The sequence below is a fragment of the Pyricularia pennisetigena genome, chromosome 1 (genome assembly GCF_004337985.1).
Source record: "Pyricularia pennisetigena strain Br36 chromosome 1, whole genome shotgun sequence".
In the NCBI taxonomy this organism is placed as follows: Eukaryota; Fungi; Ascomycota; class Sordariomycetes; order Magnaporthales; family Pyriculariaceae; genus Pyricularia; species Pyricularia pennisetigena.
The window spans coordinates 1,770,171-1,791,208 of record NC_043740.1 but is presented as its reverse complement, the minus strand read 5'-3'; the positions used below and the strand labels follow the sequence as shown (position 1 = coordinate 1,791,208).

Sequence of the window (21,038 nt, the reverse complement as noted above, 5' to 3'; positions counted from 1 at the left end):
AACAAAAAAAAAAAAAAAAAAAAAAAAAAAAAAGAAAAGTCCGTCACTTACGGGTTCTGGTAGGACGTGGGGATGGGCCAGTTGATGTTGACCATCAGTCCGGGGTCGTTGGGCGAGTAGGCGCCGGGGAAGGCGACCTTGTTGGTCGGGGTGGTGTTGCCGCCGCCGGTAACGGTGATCTGCGCGCATGCAATGTAGAACTGAGCCTGCCCTGGTCCAGAGTGCAGACCAATGTGTTCGACCCTGAGGAGGTAGTCTCCGCTGGGGATGCACGACGGCAGCGTGACCTCAGCCTTGTTCAGGTCTTGATGCGCGATGAGACACTGGTCAGCCTGCTGCTAAGGGCTCGTGACGGCGCGCTCTAGATACTCACTCATGCTAGGCCACGTCAGCTGCGAGCCAAAGTTTGGCTGCTCGTGGTAGATCTTGAACCACTCCTGGCCGGAACCGTCCCAGGTTGCCGCCGTCTGACCGGCAGGCACCTTGGCGAGGTAGAAGGCGAGCGGTCCCGGGTGGTAGATGCTAGGGGCGACGTTGAAGCCGACCTTTGAACCGGCGGCAACGGTTGCGGTCGCGCCCGCTCCCTCGTTCAGGTTGAGCTGGTTGCATCGGATCTGGGGCGAGGTGACGCTGGCGACGAAACCATTGTCCTGCCAGCTCACGGTCTTGCGGACCTGAGTCCATTGGCTCGAGCCGGTTTGGCCGTTGACCAGCAGAGTCGGGAAAACGTCTGGATTTTTTTTTTTTTTTTGGAAAGTGGCGCCTGTAAGCGTCTGTCTACCGCTGCCAGCCACCATGGGAGCTTCTCTTACAGTGGGCGTTGACTGCCGCCGAAGCAGCAAGTATGATGGCTATGACCTTCATGACGTGAACTTGGGGATTCTAGGATCTGCTTTGCTGGTAAAGATGATGTTCAATGCAGATCAGACTGGCGACACACAAGCAATCTTCGACAGGAGGAGGCTCCCGATTTTGAGCAGCCTCGAGACCTGATTTTATATCAGAATCGACGGCACGCCAAGAATGCGAACCATCCCAATACCCAAAGATTCGAGAAGAAAGCTCCCGCCCACAGATCGCCCACTATATATCGACCGGGTTGGGCTTCCGGGAATTAAAGGGCAAAGACTGGGCAATGTACCCTGTTTGGCCCTCGGTTGCCCTTCCGAGACAAGTTCGGTAGGTGGTGGCCGTGGCCAACTGAACAGAAGTAGAAGTGCGGAGGCTAATAAGCCGCCCATCCTGCCCGCCTTGGCACGCAAAGTCGCAAGCGCCAAGGTACGGGTGGCAGCTTCGGAGCATGATGCCTGACAATTTTTTTCGATTTGGGGGCACTCAATATCAAATCAAGCAAGTCCACGCAAGCCAATGCCTGGCGCGATGGTCAGAGTTGAGAGAATATACAACTCTGTAAGAAGGTTGACGTCAACTCGAGGACTTCACCCGTGTCTCCTCGTTGTTGAACAACTTGACCCTCGACGATTGCCTGTCTTCAGATACGCGGTATGTCGCCGACGAGAAATCCAATCTACGGCACCGGAAATTTGTCGCTCACTTGGCCACAGGTCCACCCAGACACGCTCTGAGCGCGACTTCCAGAACTGAACATGGGTTCCCAATCTACAGTATGCTGGTTCTGTAGCACCTGTAGTGCCTACAGTAGTAACTATGGGGCGGATTGATTTGATTGCTTCAACTTTTGGTGTGCCAGCTTATCTAAGCTGCTGGCACCAGCCCCTGCAGCCACCACCGCCACCAAGCCAACTTGACTTTGCTGTAATTACCAAGCAGCCCTCGCTTTCTTACCTGCATTGCATTGCATTCATTTAACTGTGATTTTGGCTCCGTCATCTCCTCGACCTACGGCTGCCGTCCTCCACCAAAAGCTGTTTCTGCAGCCAAAGCCGAAGTTGACACAAATCCCTTCGCCATTGCCGCCGTAGCAGGTCACGTACTGCGACATAAAACAAAGGAACAACACTCTGGATCACAGAGCTTGACTTGATCTGTTTTACCAAGTGCCTACTTTTTTGCTGTATTTTATCCGACTCTTTCATCTTCTATTCAAACCACGACAAACCTCCGCCCTCGTCTGCTTAGACTCTGTCCAATAGTCACCTTCCCCTTCATTATGTTCATCACAGATGGCAGCGCCGGATGCGCAACAGGGTACAGCATTGTACATCCCGGTTAGACGGTCCAGCTGTCCATACTTTTGATGTTGCTCACGAATGAAAGCCAAGTCCCAGTGGACGATGGCCATGTATCCGCTTCCCCGCGACATTTGCTCAGGCTCCCCGTCCGGGGAACAAGCGCCTGGGTAGGGGGTGTGTGGACAGGGCGTTTTCACCTGGAGATAAAATTCACGATAATTGAGGAAATCATTTTATCGTTTATTCATTTTTATTTTATTTATTTTATTCTCTCTCTTTTTTTTTTTTTTTTTTTGTTCTTTTTATGTGTCTGACCTTTTATTTTATTTATCTTTGGTTTTGACTTGTTTTTAACCTCCCGTCTCAACCCACCACGCAAGCCCTCCTTTCAGCCAGCCCTAGGCGTCACAAGGATTGATGCGGCCTGACCGTCCCGTTTATCCCACTGAAGCCGTCTTTAGCTGCGTCCTGAGGTAGTATGTGCCACACCCCATCCAGGCCTGGGGTTCTCCTCCAACGAGGTTGCTTCCGCATCTCTCACCGCTCGAAACGTGCATAACCATGCTGGTCATATGCCAGATTGTGGTGGATCTGGGGAGTGGGTAGCGATTGACAACTCATCAACAACCTAGATAAAAAGAGGTGAATATACGGATATTGACAGACCCGTACAAGTCGCCCAAGCCACTTACCTCGCTTTTCTGTCGTGGAGGGTCAAAGACGTAATGCGATACTGACAAGAATCAGGCTTTTTGATCTCGGATGCCACATTGGGAGTTGCGCAAATGTCGATAAAGTCCATTCACTGGGTATACGGAATGGCTTGCTTCGATTTTGCATCCAGTCATTGAGCCTGGTCAAGTCACCAGGCACAGATTGGGCGGTTACCTCCGTCATTTCAGCTCTCGCGGACCTACGGAGTATCATTTTGATTTCACGGTACTCCGTACTCGCCATCCGTGCCTTATGCAAACACCATGCAATATGCACGCAGTCTTGATAAACACGAGTTGAGTCACACACGCCCCAGGAAATTGCAGCAGCAACCAATCGGTCGGGGATGCATGTTCATCTGGGCTTGTTTTGACGAACCGGACTGGCCGTGTCTCTTCTGCTGGCCCCCGAGAGACGACCAAGCGATGCCACTGGATTTTTTTTTTTTTCTCGATGTACTGCAAACGTTCCTGGCGAGCCACGAGGGTTTGTTCTGGATGCGGTGATTTGCGGAGCGTCTGATCGGGCGCCTTTCGACACGAAAGATAGCCAACGTCTGCAAGGGTATCGTATCGCATGAACCAGCCTGATTGGACAATATTGGTATAGAATAATGTCTTCTCTGATGAGCAGTCCAGTCTGCGCCACCGCATTGGTATTCGCCTCCTGTACCGAGTATTCAATCCTCTTGGCATGACCAAAAGTGATAATATGCTTGCGCCAGTGAGATGCAATATGTGTCTTATTGCCACACCAATCGATGTGGCCGTTACTTGTCTGAAATAGACAAACACAAATGGTCTCGAGTGACAAAGCTCAGCATCTCTGACCTTTTGCAGCGACCACCCTTGCGAGGTCAACCGAGCATTCTGGCATCACTTTGGAGTCGATCATTGAATTGCCGTGTGATAGTCTCCATCTTACATGCTATATCATACTTGAGTTGCCTGTGGATTTCTTGTAGGTCACGCTCAAAGAGCGAGCCACTTATCACTGTCTGTCAGTGCTGCAATAACAACTCTCGGCACGTTGTCGCATCTCGATGCGCCAATTTTAGGCAATATATGATAGATCGAGGACTGCCACCCCTGGCCGACAGGTCGGGCCAGGGAACCGCCGGCAGTTTGAGCACCACAATATAGGTGTTCCTAGTGCTTTCTTGACACCCCTCAATATATCGGAGCTATCTTCAAGGCATGGCAGACATACATGTTCAGGGGCTAGCCGGCTGCAGAGAAGCGCAGCAGCATTACCGAATGTCCATGTTCCCGTCATTTTATTAGCCATCCGGCGTACATCGACACCTGCCGAGATGGTCCTCTAATATCGAGTGGTGCCCAGCTCAGTTTATTAGGGGGGCGGGTTTTGTTCATGGAAAGAAACGTTGATGGAACACCCCTCAATATGGATGAGATCAAGACTTCAGAAACTGGTTGATTAAATTGGAGCACGTGGTAACTCTTCCGAGCGTCCCTGATTGGGGAGTTGCATGCAGCTATCTTCTCACCAAAATCAGCACCTTAGCAGCGCTGGTAAGGCGACTTCCAGGGAGCTTGATTATACTTACATCACGTAGTGAGAACTGTCGGATGTTTGGATATCTATGTGAGGTTTGACAGCCTATCCAGCCCTTTGCACTCGTTCAAGGTCAACAAGTTAACCAGCTTCACCTTACATTAGCAGTAGTTACCTACCTACCCTGCATTGAATTTCATTATTCTAAAGAGCTAAAGAGTAGTAAACATGTGGGGTGACCAGCGAATTTGATTACATCAGCTCAGGCTTGTGGCAATCCAGGTCACTAACTCAGTATGACGATGGATGATTCAGTTTCCAGTTAGCCTGCTTTTGAACTACGTCTGGCGCTAATAGGAGCTTGGTGGAATAAACGCGCCTCGGAAAGCATCGAGATTAGCTACTATAGGAGCGTCAAAACACCTGAATTCTTCTTCTTTTTTTTTCTTTTTCTTCTGAATCAACCATGGTTCATTCCAACTCATGAGATAACTTTGGGGTTCAAACACGGTTTAAATTTCCCAAGAGTCTTGCTGCACCGGTACATAACCATCTCACCATATTGTAGGGCAGAGGCTCCTCCGAAGTTCGCTTCACACGTCCTGCATACCGTTATTCACCAGCAAAACATTCAAGCCACGCATTTCAAAATCCTGAACCCGGAAGCATGTCGACAAAAGACATGGGAGCCGCGGGAACCAGCTCCCAGCAAGCCGTGACAGAAGCGTCCTCATCACGCGTGGTACCTAAGCCTGTGCCCCAGACCCAAGTCCAGGATGCTAGGGCTTATCAACTCCAGCAGCTGAGGAAGCGCTATTCCCCGAGAGAATCCACACTGAACGGCGGCGTCACCTCGCTGCGGTTCAGTTTGAAACCCTCTGATCCTGATTTCCCTTATGAGCTCGACTACCTTGAGGTAGAGCTCAAGATCCCGTCATCATATCCCAAACAGCCGCCAACCATAAGCGTCAAAAACCAAGACATACCTCGCGGGTTCGGCGTAAACATTGAGCGCGGTTGGGACAAACTCGTTGAGGAGCGGAAGGGCGCCACCACGCTGCTTTCGCTCACGAATGCGCTAGATAGGAACCTTGAGACCTTCCTGTCCGAGCAAAAGGCTGAGACGGTCAAGATGACCATCTTCAAGGATACCAGGCACCTAGATGCGATGGCTGCCGAAGCCACCAGCCAGCCCGAGGCTGTAGTGCAAGCGCCTCCGCAGAGGCGACCCTTGTACCGGCCAGAGACCTTTACCAAGGAGCAAATCGCAGAGGCAAAGGCTAGAAGGGCGCAGGAGGCGAGGCAGCTCGAGGCGCGGATGGGCCGACTCCCGCTGTATCAAAAGTCGAGCGATGGCATCGTATATACCCTTCCGCTCGATCCAAAAAGGCGGTCCGAACTCCCCGTGGGCCTAAGGCCTGTCAAGTCGGTGCAGCTCATCATACCACTCCTTTATCCGCTGCAGCAGATCCGCGTCCTGCTCAACGACGTCGAATCGGACGAGGCCGAACCCGTGGAGGAGCTGTTTGCCGAAAAGGCGGCGGCACAGCGGGCCATGAGCCTGATGAGCCACGTCAACTACCTGACGCAGAACATTCATGTGCTGGCGAAGCAGGCCCAGGCAAACAGAGAGGCTGCTTTGGCTGAGGAGCGGATGCAGGCCAAGGTCAAGTCAAAGGCTGAAGATGTGGACGGCCATGTCAAGGCCGCTGCTCACGTTTCCTCGCTGGATGATGTCAAAGGTCATGTCAAGGTCATCCCGCGACCGCCGGAGTGGTCGTATGGAAATGCTGGCGAGTCGGAATCCGATTCGGAGGACTCGTACGATTCGGACGAGGATGGACAAGGCGGTGCAAGTCTTGGTCCTCAAGATGCTCAAGAAGAGCCTACATCAAGTTTCACGCGTACAACCGAGAAGGGCACGGCAATCACGTTCCCATCCATCGAGCTATTTGGCGTCGAGATACTCGAGATCAACACTTTGAGTATCAGCGTCAAGTGCTTGCGCTGCAAGACAAACAATGACCTGGGCGGCCTCAAGCCCAACCTAGACAAGGTCAGCAGCTGCAAAAAATGCGCGACCGAATTTGTCGCTACCTTTCGTCCGGAGCTGGTCCACCAAAACTCTACCAGGGCCGGCTTCGTCAACCTTTCGGGCTGCACAATCACCGACCTCCTCCCCAGCACTTTCGTGCCGACGTGCAGCAAATGCTCGACGGCCGCGGCCCACGGGTTCGTGTCGGTCCGCGGAGACGCCACGACCAACGTCTGCCGCGAGTGCCACGGCCGCTTCACCTTCAAGATCCCCGAGGTCAAGCTGCAGAGCTACAGCTCGGGGGCGGCCTCGCTCCCGCCGACCAGCGGGCCGCGGCGCAGGCAGGAAAAGCTGGGCCTGCACGCCGGTGAACCCCTGCCGGCCCGGGGTGCGTGCGAGCACTACAAGAAGAGCTACCGCTGGTTCCGGTTCAGCTGCTGCGACAGGGTGTCGGCCTGCGACAAGTGCCACGACGCGGAGGCCGACGGGCACGTGCACGAGTGGGCAAACCGCATGATCTGCGGGTGGTGCTCGCGCGAGCAGAACTACCGGGTCGACAGCTGCGGCTTTTGCGGGCGGAGCGTCGTCGGGAGGAGAGGTACGGGGTACTGGGAGGGTGGCAAGGGGACGAGGGACCAGGTGCTTATGCGTAGGAACGATAAGCGGAAACATCGGCGTATTGGTGGCGGTGAGAGTAAAAAGAAGGAGTAAGAAAAAGGGGATGGATAGTTTCGTTGTAGAGCTTCTTATACACAACAACACTCTTTTCGCCTTTAATCAAAGCCCTTGTAAACAATTTTAATCGTAAATACCACAAGACTAACGATCCATTGTCTGGTATTCGTCACATAAAAAAAAAAAGGAAAGGAAAGCTATTATGTTTAATTAATATACAAAGCTCACTGGTTGAATATTCGTAACCATATGAGTAAAAGACCTCACCATTTTCAGACAGATTCACATACGTGACAAAATATATCAGTATACCAAGCACCCTATTTAAAGTCAAGTGACGCTGCTTATATCTATACAGACAGGGCCGTACATTTTCTCGTTCCCATTGAGGGGGAGAAAAAAAAGGAGACAAAAAAGAAATGCGCCGTCAGGAATTGAGCCCGACGTGGGGGTCGAACCCACAGCCTTGAGATGGACCAGGACCCTAACCCTTAGGGGCAGGGTAGCAGATTGTAAGAGTCTCACGCTCTACCGATTGAGCTAGCCGGGCGCAGAGAGTGTGCCGGAAGGCCTCGGATACGGGGAATCGAACCCCGGGCACGACGGAGACTCGTAATTGAGAGCGTCGTATGTTAGCCACTACACCATATCCGATGCGAATGCTCGTTGTTGAGTAGTGGATGCGGTGGCGGATCTATGAAAGGGAGATGAATTGTTTGATTTGGTTTCCTTTGTTTTTCTCCTTGTTTTTTTTTTTTATGAGGTGGTCCCCAGATATTAGGGCAAGTGGGGTCAACTATGGGGACATCAACTTCCGCTGGTATTTACCGTCCCAGACAAGTTCACTACGAGGAGGGCTCGACACGAGAATAACACGAGATAAGGAACGAATGACGTGAGCCCAGTGCTGCGAACATTGGCAAGGGGGAGATCGTGTCAAGTTGCCATCTACATACAGTAAGTAACGCGGTCTTCTTGCTACCTTAATTTGGATTTATACCAGCAGTGATTTGTCGCATGTATCCTTTGCTTGAATCAACCGCACACGCTCCTGTTTCGGGAAGAAAGAAAAAAAAAAACTAAAAAAAAAAACTAGTCTTGACCAACGGTATTGGCCGTCTCGGTCGTTTAACGTCTATTCAGTAGTGCGGCAAAGCACGGCAAAACAAAACGACTGTGGAGATGTGGGAATAAGGAATATGTCACAGGGCGACGCGAAACGGGGCAGGAAGAGAATAAGAGCGCGTTGCCAAGCCTCACAAAACAATTCTCGGTAACACGGCATTATTAGGCTGTTGTCATTTTTCACTTGGTAAGAGGCTTCTAGAAGGCTAGAAGCTCCCAGAGACGCCGAACTCTTCTCTACACCGGGAGAATCTTCAACCCCCCTCTTGAACCAATCTATTTTGTCTTGCCAAGGAACCCAGCGTCTGCGTACTGTACATACAAAAACCGTCAAATAACGGTCCCGGCGGATTCCGAATGGGGGTACCGGTGAGGGTTTTTGCTACATTTTGGTTGTTTGGTTCACCAAGGCATCGAAAACCAGGCATACGTAAACGCCCCTTGTGATTAGATTTTTTTTTTCTTCTCCTTTGCCTCTCCATCTTCTCTCCCATTTCCCCAGACCACATGTCATCTCGCTCTCCGTCTCTACCCGGCCAATACCCGCCTTTCCGGGTGTGCCATGGGCCAGCTTTCAAAGAGAAAAAAAAGAACAAAAAAGTGACCTGCGCACCCGAGTCAGTACAACGCCGAACAACGGCCGCGCGCAGGCTCTGGGAGGCGTGCTTGTAACTGGCAAGGGGGGCCCTTTAAGATTTTCCAACAGTGGGTAAGTAATGAGAGAGACCCACGAGTCGATCAGCCGCAAAGCGACTGCAATTACGTCAGGCTGGATCATGGAAGCGTGTACCGGTTTTTTTTTCTTGTCTCGAGGGAAAAAAAAAAAAAAATCTGTAGAATGAATATGCAGCTGGGGAACCCCAGTGATGACAAGATCTTGAACGATGAAAGAATGAAGTAATTTTTACTTGGATGGAACACTGTATACAAACAACTCTTACCAGTTACCGGTAGTAGGACGTGGTATTATTGTACTGCCCACAGTTGTTGTTGGCACACAGCCCGCATGGAATCGGCCCTGCTCCGGCTCTCACCTCGGCTCCGGAGACAAGGGCGCTCGCTTGTCAAATTGTGGACACTGGAAACACCCTGTTTTGTAACTTGGATCGCGTTTTTATTCAGTAGCAGGCGCGAGCAAATCAGGACTTTCTTTTACAACAATTTCTCCCAGGGCGGCCGGCATGTTGCCCGCGCATATGCAGATAATAATACTAAAAAAAAAAAAAAAAAAAAAGACCAGGTAGCTTGTACAGTCCTGTAATGCCATCTCTCACACCCCCTTCCAGACCCCAACCCCTTTCGTCCGATTGTCGGATAAGGGCACGAATCATCAACATGTCGCCCTGCCAGGGACCCCACCGGGCTGGTTGATTGCTGTAGCATGTGGGAATCACTTTCCCACGCAACCACGAAGAGCCTGGTGAACTCTTTTTTTCCCCTTCTTTTCCTTGTGTACATACGTAATTGAGGAGGTGTGTTGATAGATAGGATTGTATTAGCCTCGAGGGTGTGTGAACCTACAATGCGCGTAGCGAGTCCTCAAAACGCTTCTCCCCCACCGTCGTGGAGATTGGGTTGGCAAGTACCGTAAGGGGTATGGGTGGTGATGGAGGAATATGAGGTCGATAAAAATTCGGATATATGAAAAAAAAAAAAAAAAAAAAGAACCATTTTATCTCTATTTTATTGTTGTATTTATCTCTCGAATTTTCCAGCCACAGCATGGAAACTCCACCCTTCCATAGAGTTACCAACAGGCAAAACAAGAGTCTCCAGTCAGTTACCAGTATTGCTTGTTGCGGCTCTTGTTGGTAAGGCCAAGCGCCGCCCATCCAAACCAGCGTGGGCCGTAGTACCACGTGGGCACATGGCATTGAGAGGGACTCTGCCAGGCACGCAGAAGAACAACGTCCAATGTTTTCTTGGTTTTGATTTGTTTCTGTTTTGTTTTCTCCTTTTTGCCTACCCCTTCGGCGCTGCACAAATTCAGTTTGCCGTTCGCCGGTTACCCACAAGAAACCACAGTGACGCGGTAACAACTAAAAATACAAAATTCGTCCATTCACTCTCACACATCAAGCCTGAGACACTTGGATGGGTATGACATTGAGAAAAAGCTACGTTGATACTTTCCTCACCGGTATGTTGCAATCGGTAAGCTTCTTCGACCTTATCTGTCTCTCTCTCTCTCTCTGTCTCTCCTCCCCGGGCTTCATTCCCGTCATGACACACTTGCTCTATATAGTAAACCTGCTGTAACCCCAAACCCCGTAACGGTCTTTGACGAGCGAAGGGCCCATGATTCAGAGCCCTGTCCCAGAGGCGCCGGAAGGAGAAGGAACCCAATTTTGAGTTTTCCTTGGCCCTCGTCCCCTGACTTCATATTCAGACCCGTGACCTGGAATTATTCCTTGGGATGTAACCTCAGTAACTGGAGATCGGGGAATTACGCGCACGCATTTCGCACAGGTGTGTGAGTGTTCTGTACTGCTGCCACAGGGTGTAAATGATAACAACTGAACATTACCCGTCGCTTCATCAGCCCCCTGTTCCGGTATGCCCTTCCGCCTCCCGCCCCGGTGGGTTTTCCGTCAGGCACATGTTCTTCGCGACCAGCCAAGGTTTCCATCGAAGGGGGGAAACGCCCATTTGGGATTGCCTGTGGCATGTCTTCTTCGGGCCTTAGGAGCAGGGCACTAAAAGTTCATCATACGAGCAAGCGAGAGCGAGAAGATGATCGCACTCAGCCCATGTAGTAAGTATATCGCCGAGGTTGGCATTTGAAATGCGATAAAGCATTTCTTCTCTCTATCGCTGCTTGAAGAGAGGCCCCGAGCAGTCCATGCCTTGACTGATGTGTCGGAAATACCGCACCAGGGGGCTTATACGATTGATTGTATCGAGTAGTTCTCGACGGCTAAAACCGTTGGCTGTGGGTTTCCATCCATGCAATTGAGCCCTGCCCATTCCAACCTCGAGAGTTTGAGATAAGAACAAACACGAACGCCCCTTGTGTTCGTGCGGACGGTGGGTTGGTTAGCATTGGGATCAGGAAGTACGACTTTGATCACAGGCCTCTTGCCGTTAATTACGATGGAGCATTGGTCGGCGATGCCATCGGCCATGTTTGGGCACCAAAGGGGAGGGAGGGCGTGCGCAGTCGCACAGGGTCAGGCGGAAGTGCCGTTCCGGGGATCCTGCAGCGGGGCGGACGGGCCATGCCCGTTCCACTCTATCGGTGCACTTACCACTGCCCACGGGCCTTCCCCTTGTAGTCCTGGTCTGCCTGCCTCATTCTCACAAGAGTTCCGAGATAAGAGGCACCCGCTTCACTTGCGGATTAGACGACGAGCACTGGCCATGCCCGGATGGGGCGGCCCCGTTGTGTGAAGAGAGGCGATGGGGACAACTGGGGACACTGGGGAAATGACAGCTGTGCCCAACGTCACAGGGGGTACATGCCGCCGCCGTTTGCACCAGCCAAGCAGAGTTGGGAATGAGGATCCAACGCCCTGGTTCTGATAGCCTAGAAATGGTTGATGTCCAAACCTCGACGTGTCTTGCATTGGGGGTCCAAGGACGGTTCCGGGCTCTCGGGATCATGACAGCACCGGGTATTATCAAGTCCCGGCAAGAACGCCGAGACTACAGCTTCAATCGGGCCTAGAGATGCCAAGGCATCACCTACCGGGGCCGTGGGAATACGTACTTCAGAAGATGAAAAAAAAAAAAAAAAAAGTGCTGGTTACCGAGATCTCGATGCCCCTCGAAAGAGAGGCTCTTTCATGGTTGTGGCGTGAGCAATCGAGGTGGACGTTTTGGGCTATACCTGAGCTGACTGGTCAGCGGCCCCACGCGCTGATCTCTGGCGCCAGGAACATCATCCACGTCAGGCAGCCGAGTGAAGTTGATGAGGCTTTAGGTTCTGATTGATTGATAAAATGAAGCGTGTCCGTTTCCATCCTGTGCATCGAGATTAAATCAAAAGAAGATGATGGCGCAACATGTCAAGCGAGTATCATGGTTCGTGATGACATAATTTGTCTTGCCCAAGCACCCTTCCCCTGAGCCTACTGATTCTGGACGGTTTGCATGGGGTTTCACACCCCGATTGCGCGCAAAGATTGTGATCAAGGTTGGCCTCCATCTTTGGTGGACAACACATGAACCCTGCCAACCTCTCCCCCGAACGCCGTCACGGGGTGGGTGTGTGTGAATTTTTCGACTACTATTCTAAGAACCCATCAGACCGAAGAGAAACGAACTGTCCGAACCTTGTTCTCCTTGATTAATTTTACCCTCGTAATTATCGTCCCCCCGCGACGCGAGATGGAAGACCTTTTTGCTGTTGCGCGGGGAGTGGGGGGCCACCTCCCAGATTGGGCCTTTTATTTGACAAGCACCAAGTCAGTCAACCACCCCCCCCCCCACACACACACACACACACACACACACACACACACACACACACACACACACACACACACACACACACACACGATTCCTCCTGTTTGGGAACCTCCCAGAAAGACATGGGGTCGGCCTTCTCCGGGCCTGGTTTCCCATCCCCGGCACCACGTGCTTTATGCCTCGGAGCAATCATAACACTAACCGTACAGTACAGGAGCCCTTCCCAAGGGATCTATCTCACCGAGGACGTCTTGGGAAGAGTGGGGGCGTGGAAGTTTCTGGGAATCCCAACCACACCGGTTGGCATGGCCTGGCCCTTTCACAGGGTAGTATGCCCGAGTCCAAAATCTTGGGCTCACAATTGATTGCTTTGCGGATTTATTTATTTATTTATTTATTTTTTTTTTTTTTTTTTTTTTTTTTTTTTTTTTTTTTTTTTTTTTTTTAAAAAATTCTTCTGTTATCAGTAAAACACACTTTGGTGCCATACCTTGTCACGCCGAGCGCATTGTTGACGTCGAAACTTGGTGAACGAGGAAGAAGAAAATCAAGGATAGACGCAAGGGGTGTTGTTATTGGGGGCCATTCGTGCAATTGTCGCCCTTTTCTCGCTCCCTTACCGTAAAAGGAAGGATATAATAACAGTCAGCCATGCTAACAATAACAACGGACCAGCCCGTCAAAGGGCAGTGTCCCTCAGCGCCCTGTCGCATATTTGTCGTCCCCTCTTGCGCAGCACAGGTACAGTAACCTAGGCGCGCAGTCTAATTTCCCGCCAATCAGGACCAAAGCATGCGCTCACTGACTGTTCATCACTATCAAAATTCGTGACCATCTGGGATCGACAGAAAATGTACTAAATTTCTCCATGTCACGCGAATCACGCCCAAATACTTACAACACCACAACATCATTCACATCAGGTTCCAAGGATCTTCTGCTCATGGCGGTTGTGCGCCTTCTAGCGCGCTTCGCGCCACTCGTGGGTGGTGATCGTCTCTACCTTTCTCGTTTCATCTTGGCGATGCCGAGGGACAGCCCCAGCAGGACAGAGATCGCATGTCTTTGCTGGCCCCTTATGACATCGTAGCCGACTGCAACCAATGCCTTCTTTGTCAGAAGCTACCTCAGGTGGGCAGCCGAGGCTGGAAGTGATGGCCAACGTGACCAGATAATGGTAAGGACGATCCTCACCTCACTGTAAATTCTTGAGCCAATTAGTTGTGGCAGTCACGTAATTATGAGAGCAGTTATGCGTGCAGAGACATCGATACCAGTCAGACTCAGGTTGGATGACAAGGAGTTAGATAAATGCAGTACTTGTGCCGCTTTTCAAAAAACAAAGAATAAAAACCTAGTCAGATAGTAGATCTGCAAAGGATTAATCGTAGGTGTATCTGTGGCAGGCTGCTCGATTAAGACCATACTCTTGATCACAGTTGGTTAGTAGTTTAGTTAGCACACCACTATTGCCAGCCAGAGGGGTAGCACCGAGCGGGCGTACAAAGGCGAAATCAATGAGATTAAACGATACAAAAATAACCACGCAACAGGCGATCAAATCAAAATTAGCCAAACGTAAACCCAAGTAAATTCAGGCCCAGATGGCAATTGGCAGACGAGACGAAACGAAGCTGATAATTACAAAGGGGGTGTGTGTTCGCTGGCAAGACATCAAAAGACTGCAGCTACAGCATAGCGAACAGCATCAAGTGACATCTCAAACCAAGGAACCCCCAGGGACCGGTGTGAGGAAAACCGTAAGCGCACCCCGCAAATGCACCCCTGCTGCCGTCACCGGTGGTGCATCGTGTGCCGTCGCCAGATTCGCTCGAGGTCAACCCACAGAAACCAAAAACCAAAAAAAGAGTAAGCCCACCCTCGGTCAGTCAGCTTAAAGTAAGAAAAAGCATCAATTTTTGTTTAAGCTCTCAATACGCGCGGATCCATGGAATAGTAATGCAGGACAATGGGATCGGAACCTCCCCATAATCACTCCGCAATTGCAAAGTGGTACAGAAAGCGGCAGAGCAAAAAAAGATAAAAAAAAAAAAAAAAAAAAAAAAGACGGTGCTCACTTGTAAGCACTGGCTCGACCGCGGCCAAAGGTTGTCGTCGCTAGGCCACTTGCATGCCGTTCTAATAAGGATGGCTGTCTTTTGTACCACGTAGAAATCGTAGGGTACTGGCTTTGACGAATAGTCAAAGTCGCTCACCGTCAACGCACCCATTTCTTTCTCATCTCAAGCAGACAAGGAAAGAGAATATCATCTGTACGAAGACGAGAGTAACCAAAAAAAAAAAAAAACAAAAGGCATGTTGCTTAAACACGGCACAAACCACGGAGCCGATCATTGCGGGGAAGGCGCCGGATCCCGGTTAACGGACCCCACCGCCTATAGAATTTAGTCACTTGGTAGGGCGGCCTGCCGACGGCAGGACGGGCCAAAAGCAGTTTGATTTGGCGAATCCCGAAGCACACAATACACCCCACAAACACAGGTTCAAACGCACCCTGGTGGGTGGGATTGGTGACTCTGGACTTTCCCGTCTCTCTAACCTGCTCAAACGTCGCTTCATCAAACCCTCGAGCGGGCTGCCGGACGGCTAGGCACAGCCAGGCTTCCTTTTAACCGGCCCTTTAGCCTGCGGACGGCAAGGCTGGCGGTCAAGGCGCGCCTGCAGCCCTCACCGCTTGCCAAATACTGCTTTGGTAATGAAGAAAGAAGAATAGGAAAAAGAAATTGTTGCTGAAAAGAATTGAGGGGTCGACCCAATCCAGCTGGCTGTAAATTGACGGACACCGCAAGCGGGTTATTCCAGGAAAAGGTAGTCGAATTGCCGTTGCAGTACTGTAGATGCTATATGGGGTGGCTTTAGTTGTTGATGATTGGAAAAAGCATTTCACGTTGGGCCGCAGGGTCCAGAGAGGCAGATGAAGGCTGAAAATTGACATTGCTTTTCTCCTGTTCAGGGTCCACGGGATACGGAACACTCCGTTCCTAGGTGCCAAAAAAGGCCCCCCGAATGATAGTTATTCGTATCACATTTGGTGCCATGGTGAAATTGTGCCTTGGCTTATGCCTATCAACCCGACTACCTGGATGAAGAGGTAGCGTCATTGCTTTATCGAACGCCGAATCGTTCAGCCATAGCTCATTTACACAAAAAAAAAAAAAAACTTTGCAATCCAAATACTCGTACGTTTATTTGACACTTATTAAAAATACGACTTGGATTCTGGGGTGCAGCGCCACGGCGCCCAGAGGATGCAATTAAATACCCAAGACTATCTATGTACAGTAGCATTAACTCTGGACGGTACGTAAACCAGTACCGATAGACTTGAGCCGGCGAGTGAGTACTACTGCAACCCTCCCCGACCAGCTTTTAACCTCGAGGTATACCTCCGCTTTGGATTACAATTGAGAAATGTCTTTGAATCGAGAAAAATAAAACTGCGGCAAGACACCACTCGGCGGGCGGCACGCACCCCCACACCCACCTTTAGGGCGGCCTTTCAGTAGAAAAATAAATAAATAAAAAATGAAAAAAAAAATCGCAACGTCATGCCGGCCCCACACCCCGTCTATTCCTGTCGTCCTATAGAGGAGGGGATTCGCTGGCACGTAGTGCGGCCGGAAAGAGAAAAAGGGAACCCGTACAAAAAAGCAACTCTTACCACTTATTGGGCTCGTTCCCGAGCCATGGCGCACACCCATTACAAAAGGGGGCGCCAATATTTCCTTACCGGACATCCTAATCCGAGATCCTTATAGTAAGGGTCTTCTTGGGAGGCTTTCGTGATCCCGGGGGAGACGAAAAAAAAGCGACATCAGCTTGTCCTGGACTTTTTTTTTTTTTTTTTTCCTTTGGTTGGTGGAGCCTCTTGGCTGAAAGTGGCTCTCTTTCCGTTACGATGCACTTTGCCGTGCGCGACTTGCCAACGTGTTAGTAAAGCCACAATTGTTTACGATCGGCCACAGAAAGTGTGCTCGCTTTCCCGGCGTTATCATCATGGTCATTCTGGATGATAGATCCTCAAGTCAGGTTGCATCGGTTGAGAGGGTCGGCCCCTTCAGGCAGCCCTGATTTTCGTTTTCGGTTCCGGGCTTTTTTTCCTTTACAGTACTCTATCGCGACCGTTGCCCACCACCATCAAAACCCAGATATTGCTGACTGGCGTACACACCACCTCACGGAGCTAGTTGCTTCAGTAATATTGGCGCATACATTACAGCGTAGCAACCCATATCCAGTCCCCCCAAGGAACGGTCCGCGCAGCTCCTAGCTGGGCGCGATGTTTCTCTTTAGTAAATGTCGCCTTTTTTTCGTACCCGACGCACCTTTTGCCTAGCGCGAGTAAGCATCGCGCATTGTGGGTTTTGTTTTTGATCGGACGCATGCCGGTCTGTACGATATGTGTGGCTAACGTAATCATTTACATAGTTACACATTTTGCAGCCCTACCGCATCCACTATTTTGAACAACGCCCCTTAGTTTGAAGTGTGTGTGTGTGGATGTACTCAGGTTATGGGTGTGTGCGTGTCTCTCCTTCATGCTTCTGGACGCTGAGTTTCGGGAACTAATATAATATGGGATGAACGTCAATAAATGTCTTGGGTTTTCTGGACGGAGGAAAGCGGGTCCGGAAACCAACCATGATCGAGTAGCGGCTTAATATGACACGCTCGCATTTTCAGGTCCTGACCAATATGGTGGTGATAGTGTTTTGATGTATTAAAATAGATGTACAAAGCCCCCGCGTTGTATTAGAAACATCTAGGGACCGAGACATGGTTGGCACGGCTGCGACGATTTGCACAAAGTTCAAGTATCTACCCAGTATTGCTCGGCTTGATGTTTGTGTTTCTTATTACCCATGCATCAACGTTGCCGAAGTCGGCGTATCCGGACTGATGCTATATTTACTTGTCATTAGCGTTGTTTTTCTATCAACGTTAAGGTTAGTATATATAGCCTAATTTGTACTCTCTTTTTTCTTCTCCATGATTAATCCCTTAACAGCCCCTACCCTTTTTGATGCAGGAGGGTAATTGAAGTTCATTCTAACTCGCTACTTTTTATCGGCATGTAATTATTCATTATTGGGAATATTTAGAAAATGTGAAGCCGCACTTCCGAGTCGCAAGTATTTTGCCCCCACTTGTCATGTTAGTCGCATCGGCAAAAGGTGCGTAGCTTCTCACAAATAAGAACATGTGAGGAGTGTTGATTGAAATATTGACGCCGCGGAGATTTTTTTTTTTTTTTTTTTTTTTTTTTGGTCTCCCTCTTCTCTTCTTTCCCCTAGAGATAGACAATTTCGTACATTAACTGAGTAAGAACCGGTGTGGCCGTGCAGGAATACTAAGCACTTCTGGATGCGCATGTGACATAGACTATAATCATCATCCCCTGCTGGCAGTCAGCGTATATGTTTTTGTGTGTGTGTGTGTGTGTGTGTTTATACGCGCAATGGTGGCAATCAGATAATGTTGCGGGCAGTGCCAAACTTTGCAGGAGACAATTATGACAGAATGCGGCGTTCAGGGGCGGGGCCAAGCTGACAAGAGTCAGCTCGATCCCCACGCTTTTCTGCCCCCCTTACAAGAACCCTAGAATTGCTAGCCGTCAGCTTTGACGATATGACTGACGCTTACTGGGAAGGACCTTACCGTCCCGCCGCCGCCCCGTGGCGCCCGGCGCATCTCGGCCCCTACCGGGACTTGGGGAGACAGGGCACGCGGAAGTGGTGTTTGGTTAGAAAATGCCAAAGGACCCCGCCAATAAGAAAATGAGCTATATATTCGTGAGCAACAGTTGTAGGATGATCGTCAAAAAGGTTGTCAGCAATATATAAATCAATATATAGGCAGCATCGTTATCATTACATGGTGCACAGTAACCGGCCAAAAAAAATAAAAAATTGGCCCTGTCTTTTGCCTATTGGGGGGGCCACGTGGGCATTCATCTGGCTCGCTCGCCTCTTTCAGGAATCGGGAGGCCCGCGCTTCATCCAGGGGCCACCGCCAAGACTTTGGGGGTGCACCGTACCTGGGGTTGGATTAGGGCGAGGGTGGAGGCCATTTACGGCCGAGGTTAGTAAAAAGGATAGATGTTAGAGAAGAGAAATTTACTTCCGAGCCCCAGCAAATCAAATCGCCATCAAGTAGTTGCATTCATACATAAAATTGCCAAAAAAAAAAAAAAGGACCCCGTGCCTGTTGCTTCAAACCCAATAATAAAGAACAAGGGACCTTTATGTCATTCGGCGGCACAGAGTTCATATTTCGCAGTCACTTGACGCCGTTTTTTTGCGGGGATGAGCCTCGTCTCCTGCTGTTACATTTTAGTCCAGGGGCTGCTGGACTGGCTTGCGACCTAGTAACTAGTGGAGATCTGGGGGCCTAGAGCAGCGGGGGTCTTACTGTGAAAAAAAAAAAAAAATGTAATGCCATGTATTGGCCCGTCTTTCCGGCCGTTTGCCACTCGGCCGCAATAACAAACGGTCACTTGGACATGATTGAATTGACCTTATTGGAGAGAAGGCCGAGGCTCTTTTCTCTTTTTGCCATGTCGGCGGCGGCTTGTTTCGAGAGATATTTGGCAGGTATTATGGCTATATTATTCTTTTTCCATTTCTTGTCGTGCGCGCGTGACCCAAGCCCAGGCAAATTCCAAACAAGGCGAGACCTCGATCACCAACCGAGATTTACATAGCTGTTTGGATCGTAAAACCGCGCAAAGAGAGGCGTCCGTTCTTGGTGGTGCCTTGTGCCTGTTTGGTTGCAGCCCCACACCCACTCAGCTCGAGGCCAGTTGTCAATGTCTCAAGTGAGAACACCATTTTGTTAATTTTGGCCCGCCATAAAGACACCTACCTGCTTAAGGGGAGTGAGTGTTTTATCCGGCTTTCATGCTATCTTTTTTTTTTTCTGTGTGTACTCCCTCCCTGGAAAATATACACTTTGACTACGTCAACCCCGCGCAGCCGCACGGATCTATGTCTGGGTTACAAAACTGTACCAATGTTTGCCTGTGTATGACTTGGGGCAAACCATGGCAATTTATGTGTAAATCTTGCCAAACTAGGTCCCGAGCAGAGACGCGCCCATGACGTTGCGGCAAACGCACCACCAGTAGGGGTTGCCAAGGTGGCTAAATCCTTACACTCAAACAGCCAGCTCAAGTGAGGTGCGCCTGGCTTGACTGCCTGGATGGGCTGTAACTGTGCAGGGCATGAGACGACCATAGTAAAAATGCGAAGTGGGTAGGTAGCCCAGGCTCGGCGAACTGCAACTCTCTAACTGCAGGCCCCCCCTGCTGGTGTATTTAATATTATCATTGCGTTTTATCCACTTCCTCAATCACATGCTTATTATTCTCCAAGAAGCCGGTTGTTGTGGATTGCAAGAAGGCATTGCCCATTGCCACATACAGTAATGCCAGTCCAGTTTTGTGATTTGCAAGGGAAAGTCGTCGCAGGGAACTGCGTGAGGCTGGCGCGATCAAAATTGTCGTCGGATCGTTGGTGGTGTACCCAAAAACGGTCTTGGACGGCTTGGTTTGAAAATTGAATGAACATGTGCACGTGGTGGAAAAGAAAAATTACAACGGTACAGTACGGTAAAGTTTGGTACAATCACAAGGTCCAGAAGACGTTTTCAACTTGGACCCTTTGTTCTCTTCCCCGCCTTGGAAAAAATGGTCCCCGGACCGGCGGAGAAGATGTGCACAGAAACCACAGGCTCGGTTCGGTTGTTGGACCCAAGATTACTCTGCGTGGTAATCAGAGTGAAGGCGGAGAATCGGTCCGGGGAATTACTCTCTTCTCCTCATGGTGCATCCTCGGTCGTTCCAGGGTCCTGCCTAACTTGGATTTCTTCTCCTTTTCTGTTTATTGTAATCAGGCTGGGCCTTTTTATTATGAAGTTGCTTATGATTATTTATTTTTACTCCTGCCTTTTGGGTGGGTTTGTTTGTTTTGAGACATTCGCAGGACCGTGGAAATAAACTAGTGAATCGCGTCCCTATTGGGAAACGGTTGACAGACAAGCAAGTGTGTAGTTTGGCATGGACATGTTCCAAATCACTGTTCGAGGTTGCAACCCCGGCTCTGCCATTTGACCAGAAGAGGGAAAGGACCACCAGAAACACTCCGACTCTGCGCAAGCCGGCTCTGCGGGAGACTCTGCCTGCAACAAACGAAGCCGAAGCACACACCAATCTCCACTCGCCAATCTTGCAGCCGCCGCAGTGCGACTAAGCAAGTGCATATGCGATGCTTGGGTCATGTTTATCATTTACAAGATACATAGGTACATCCTCCAAAGTTCCAAAAGGATAATGTGAGGCACAGAAGCACAGAAGCTTAGAGCGGAGAAGAACAAAGGGGAAGAATAAAAGA

General features: G+C 50.1%; 2 protein-coding genes across 2 annotated transcripts in view; one reads left to right on the top strand and one right to left on the bottom strand.

The window, feature by feature from the left end:
* Positions 1-864, bottom strand: part of PpBr36_07094 (uncharacterized protein) — a gene marked incomplete at both ends in the record, with an annotated part of 976 nt that extends 112 nt beyond the window's left edge. Inside the window, 3 exons of the mRNA XM_029894232.1 lie at positions 52-304; positions 374-730; positions 813-864. Coding sequence (XP_029748117.1) covers positions 52-304; positions 374-730; positions 813-864 — 662 coding nt within the window. The remainder of the gene's footprint in view (positions 1-51; positions 305-373; positions 731-812) is intronic.
* Positions 865-5,049: 4,185 nt separating this feature from the next.
* Positions 5,050-7,128, top strand: PpBr36_07093 (uncharacterized protein; the record flags this gene model as incomplete). Its single annotated transcript, XM_029894231.1, has 1 exon — positions 5,050-7,128. One exon carries the CDS (start codon positions 5,050-5,052, stop codon positions 7,126-7,128), a length of 2,079 nt encoding a protein of 692 aa, XP_029748124.1.
* Between the last annotated feature and the right edge of the window lie 13,910 nt (positions 7,129-21,038).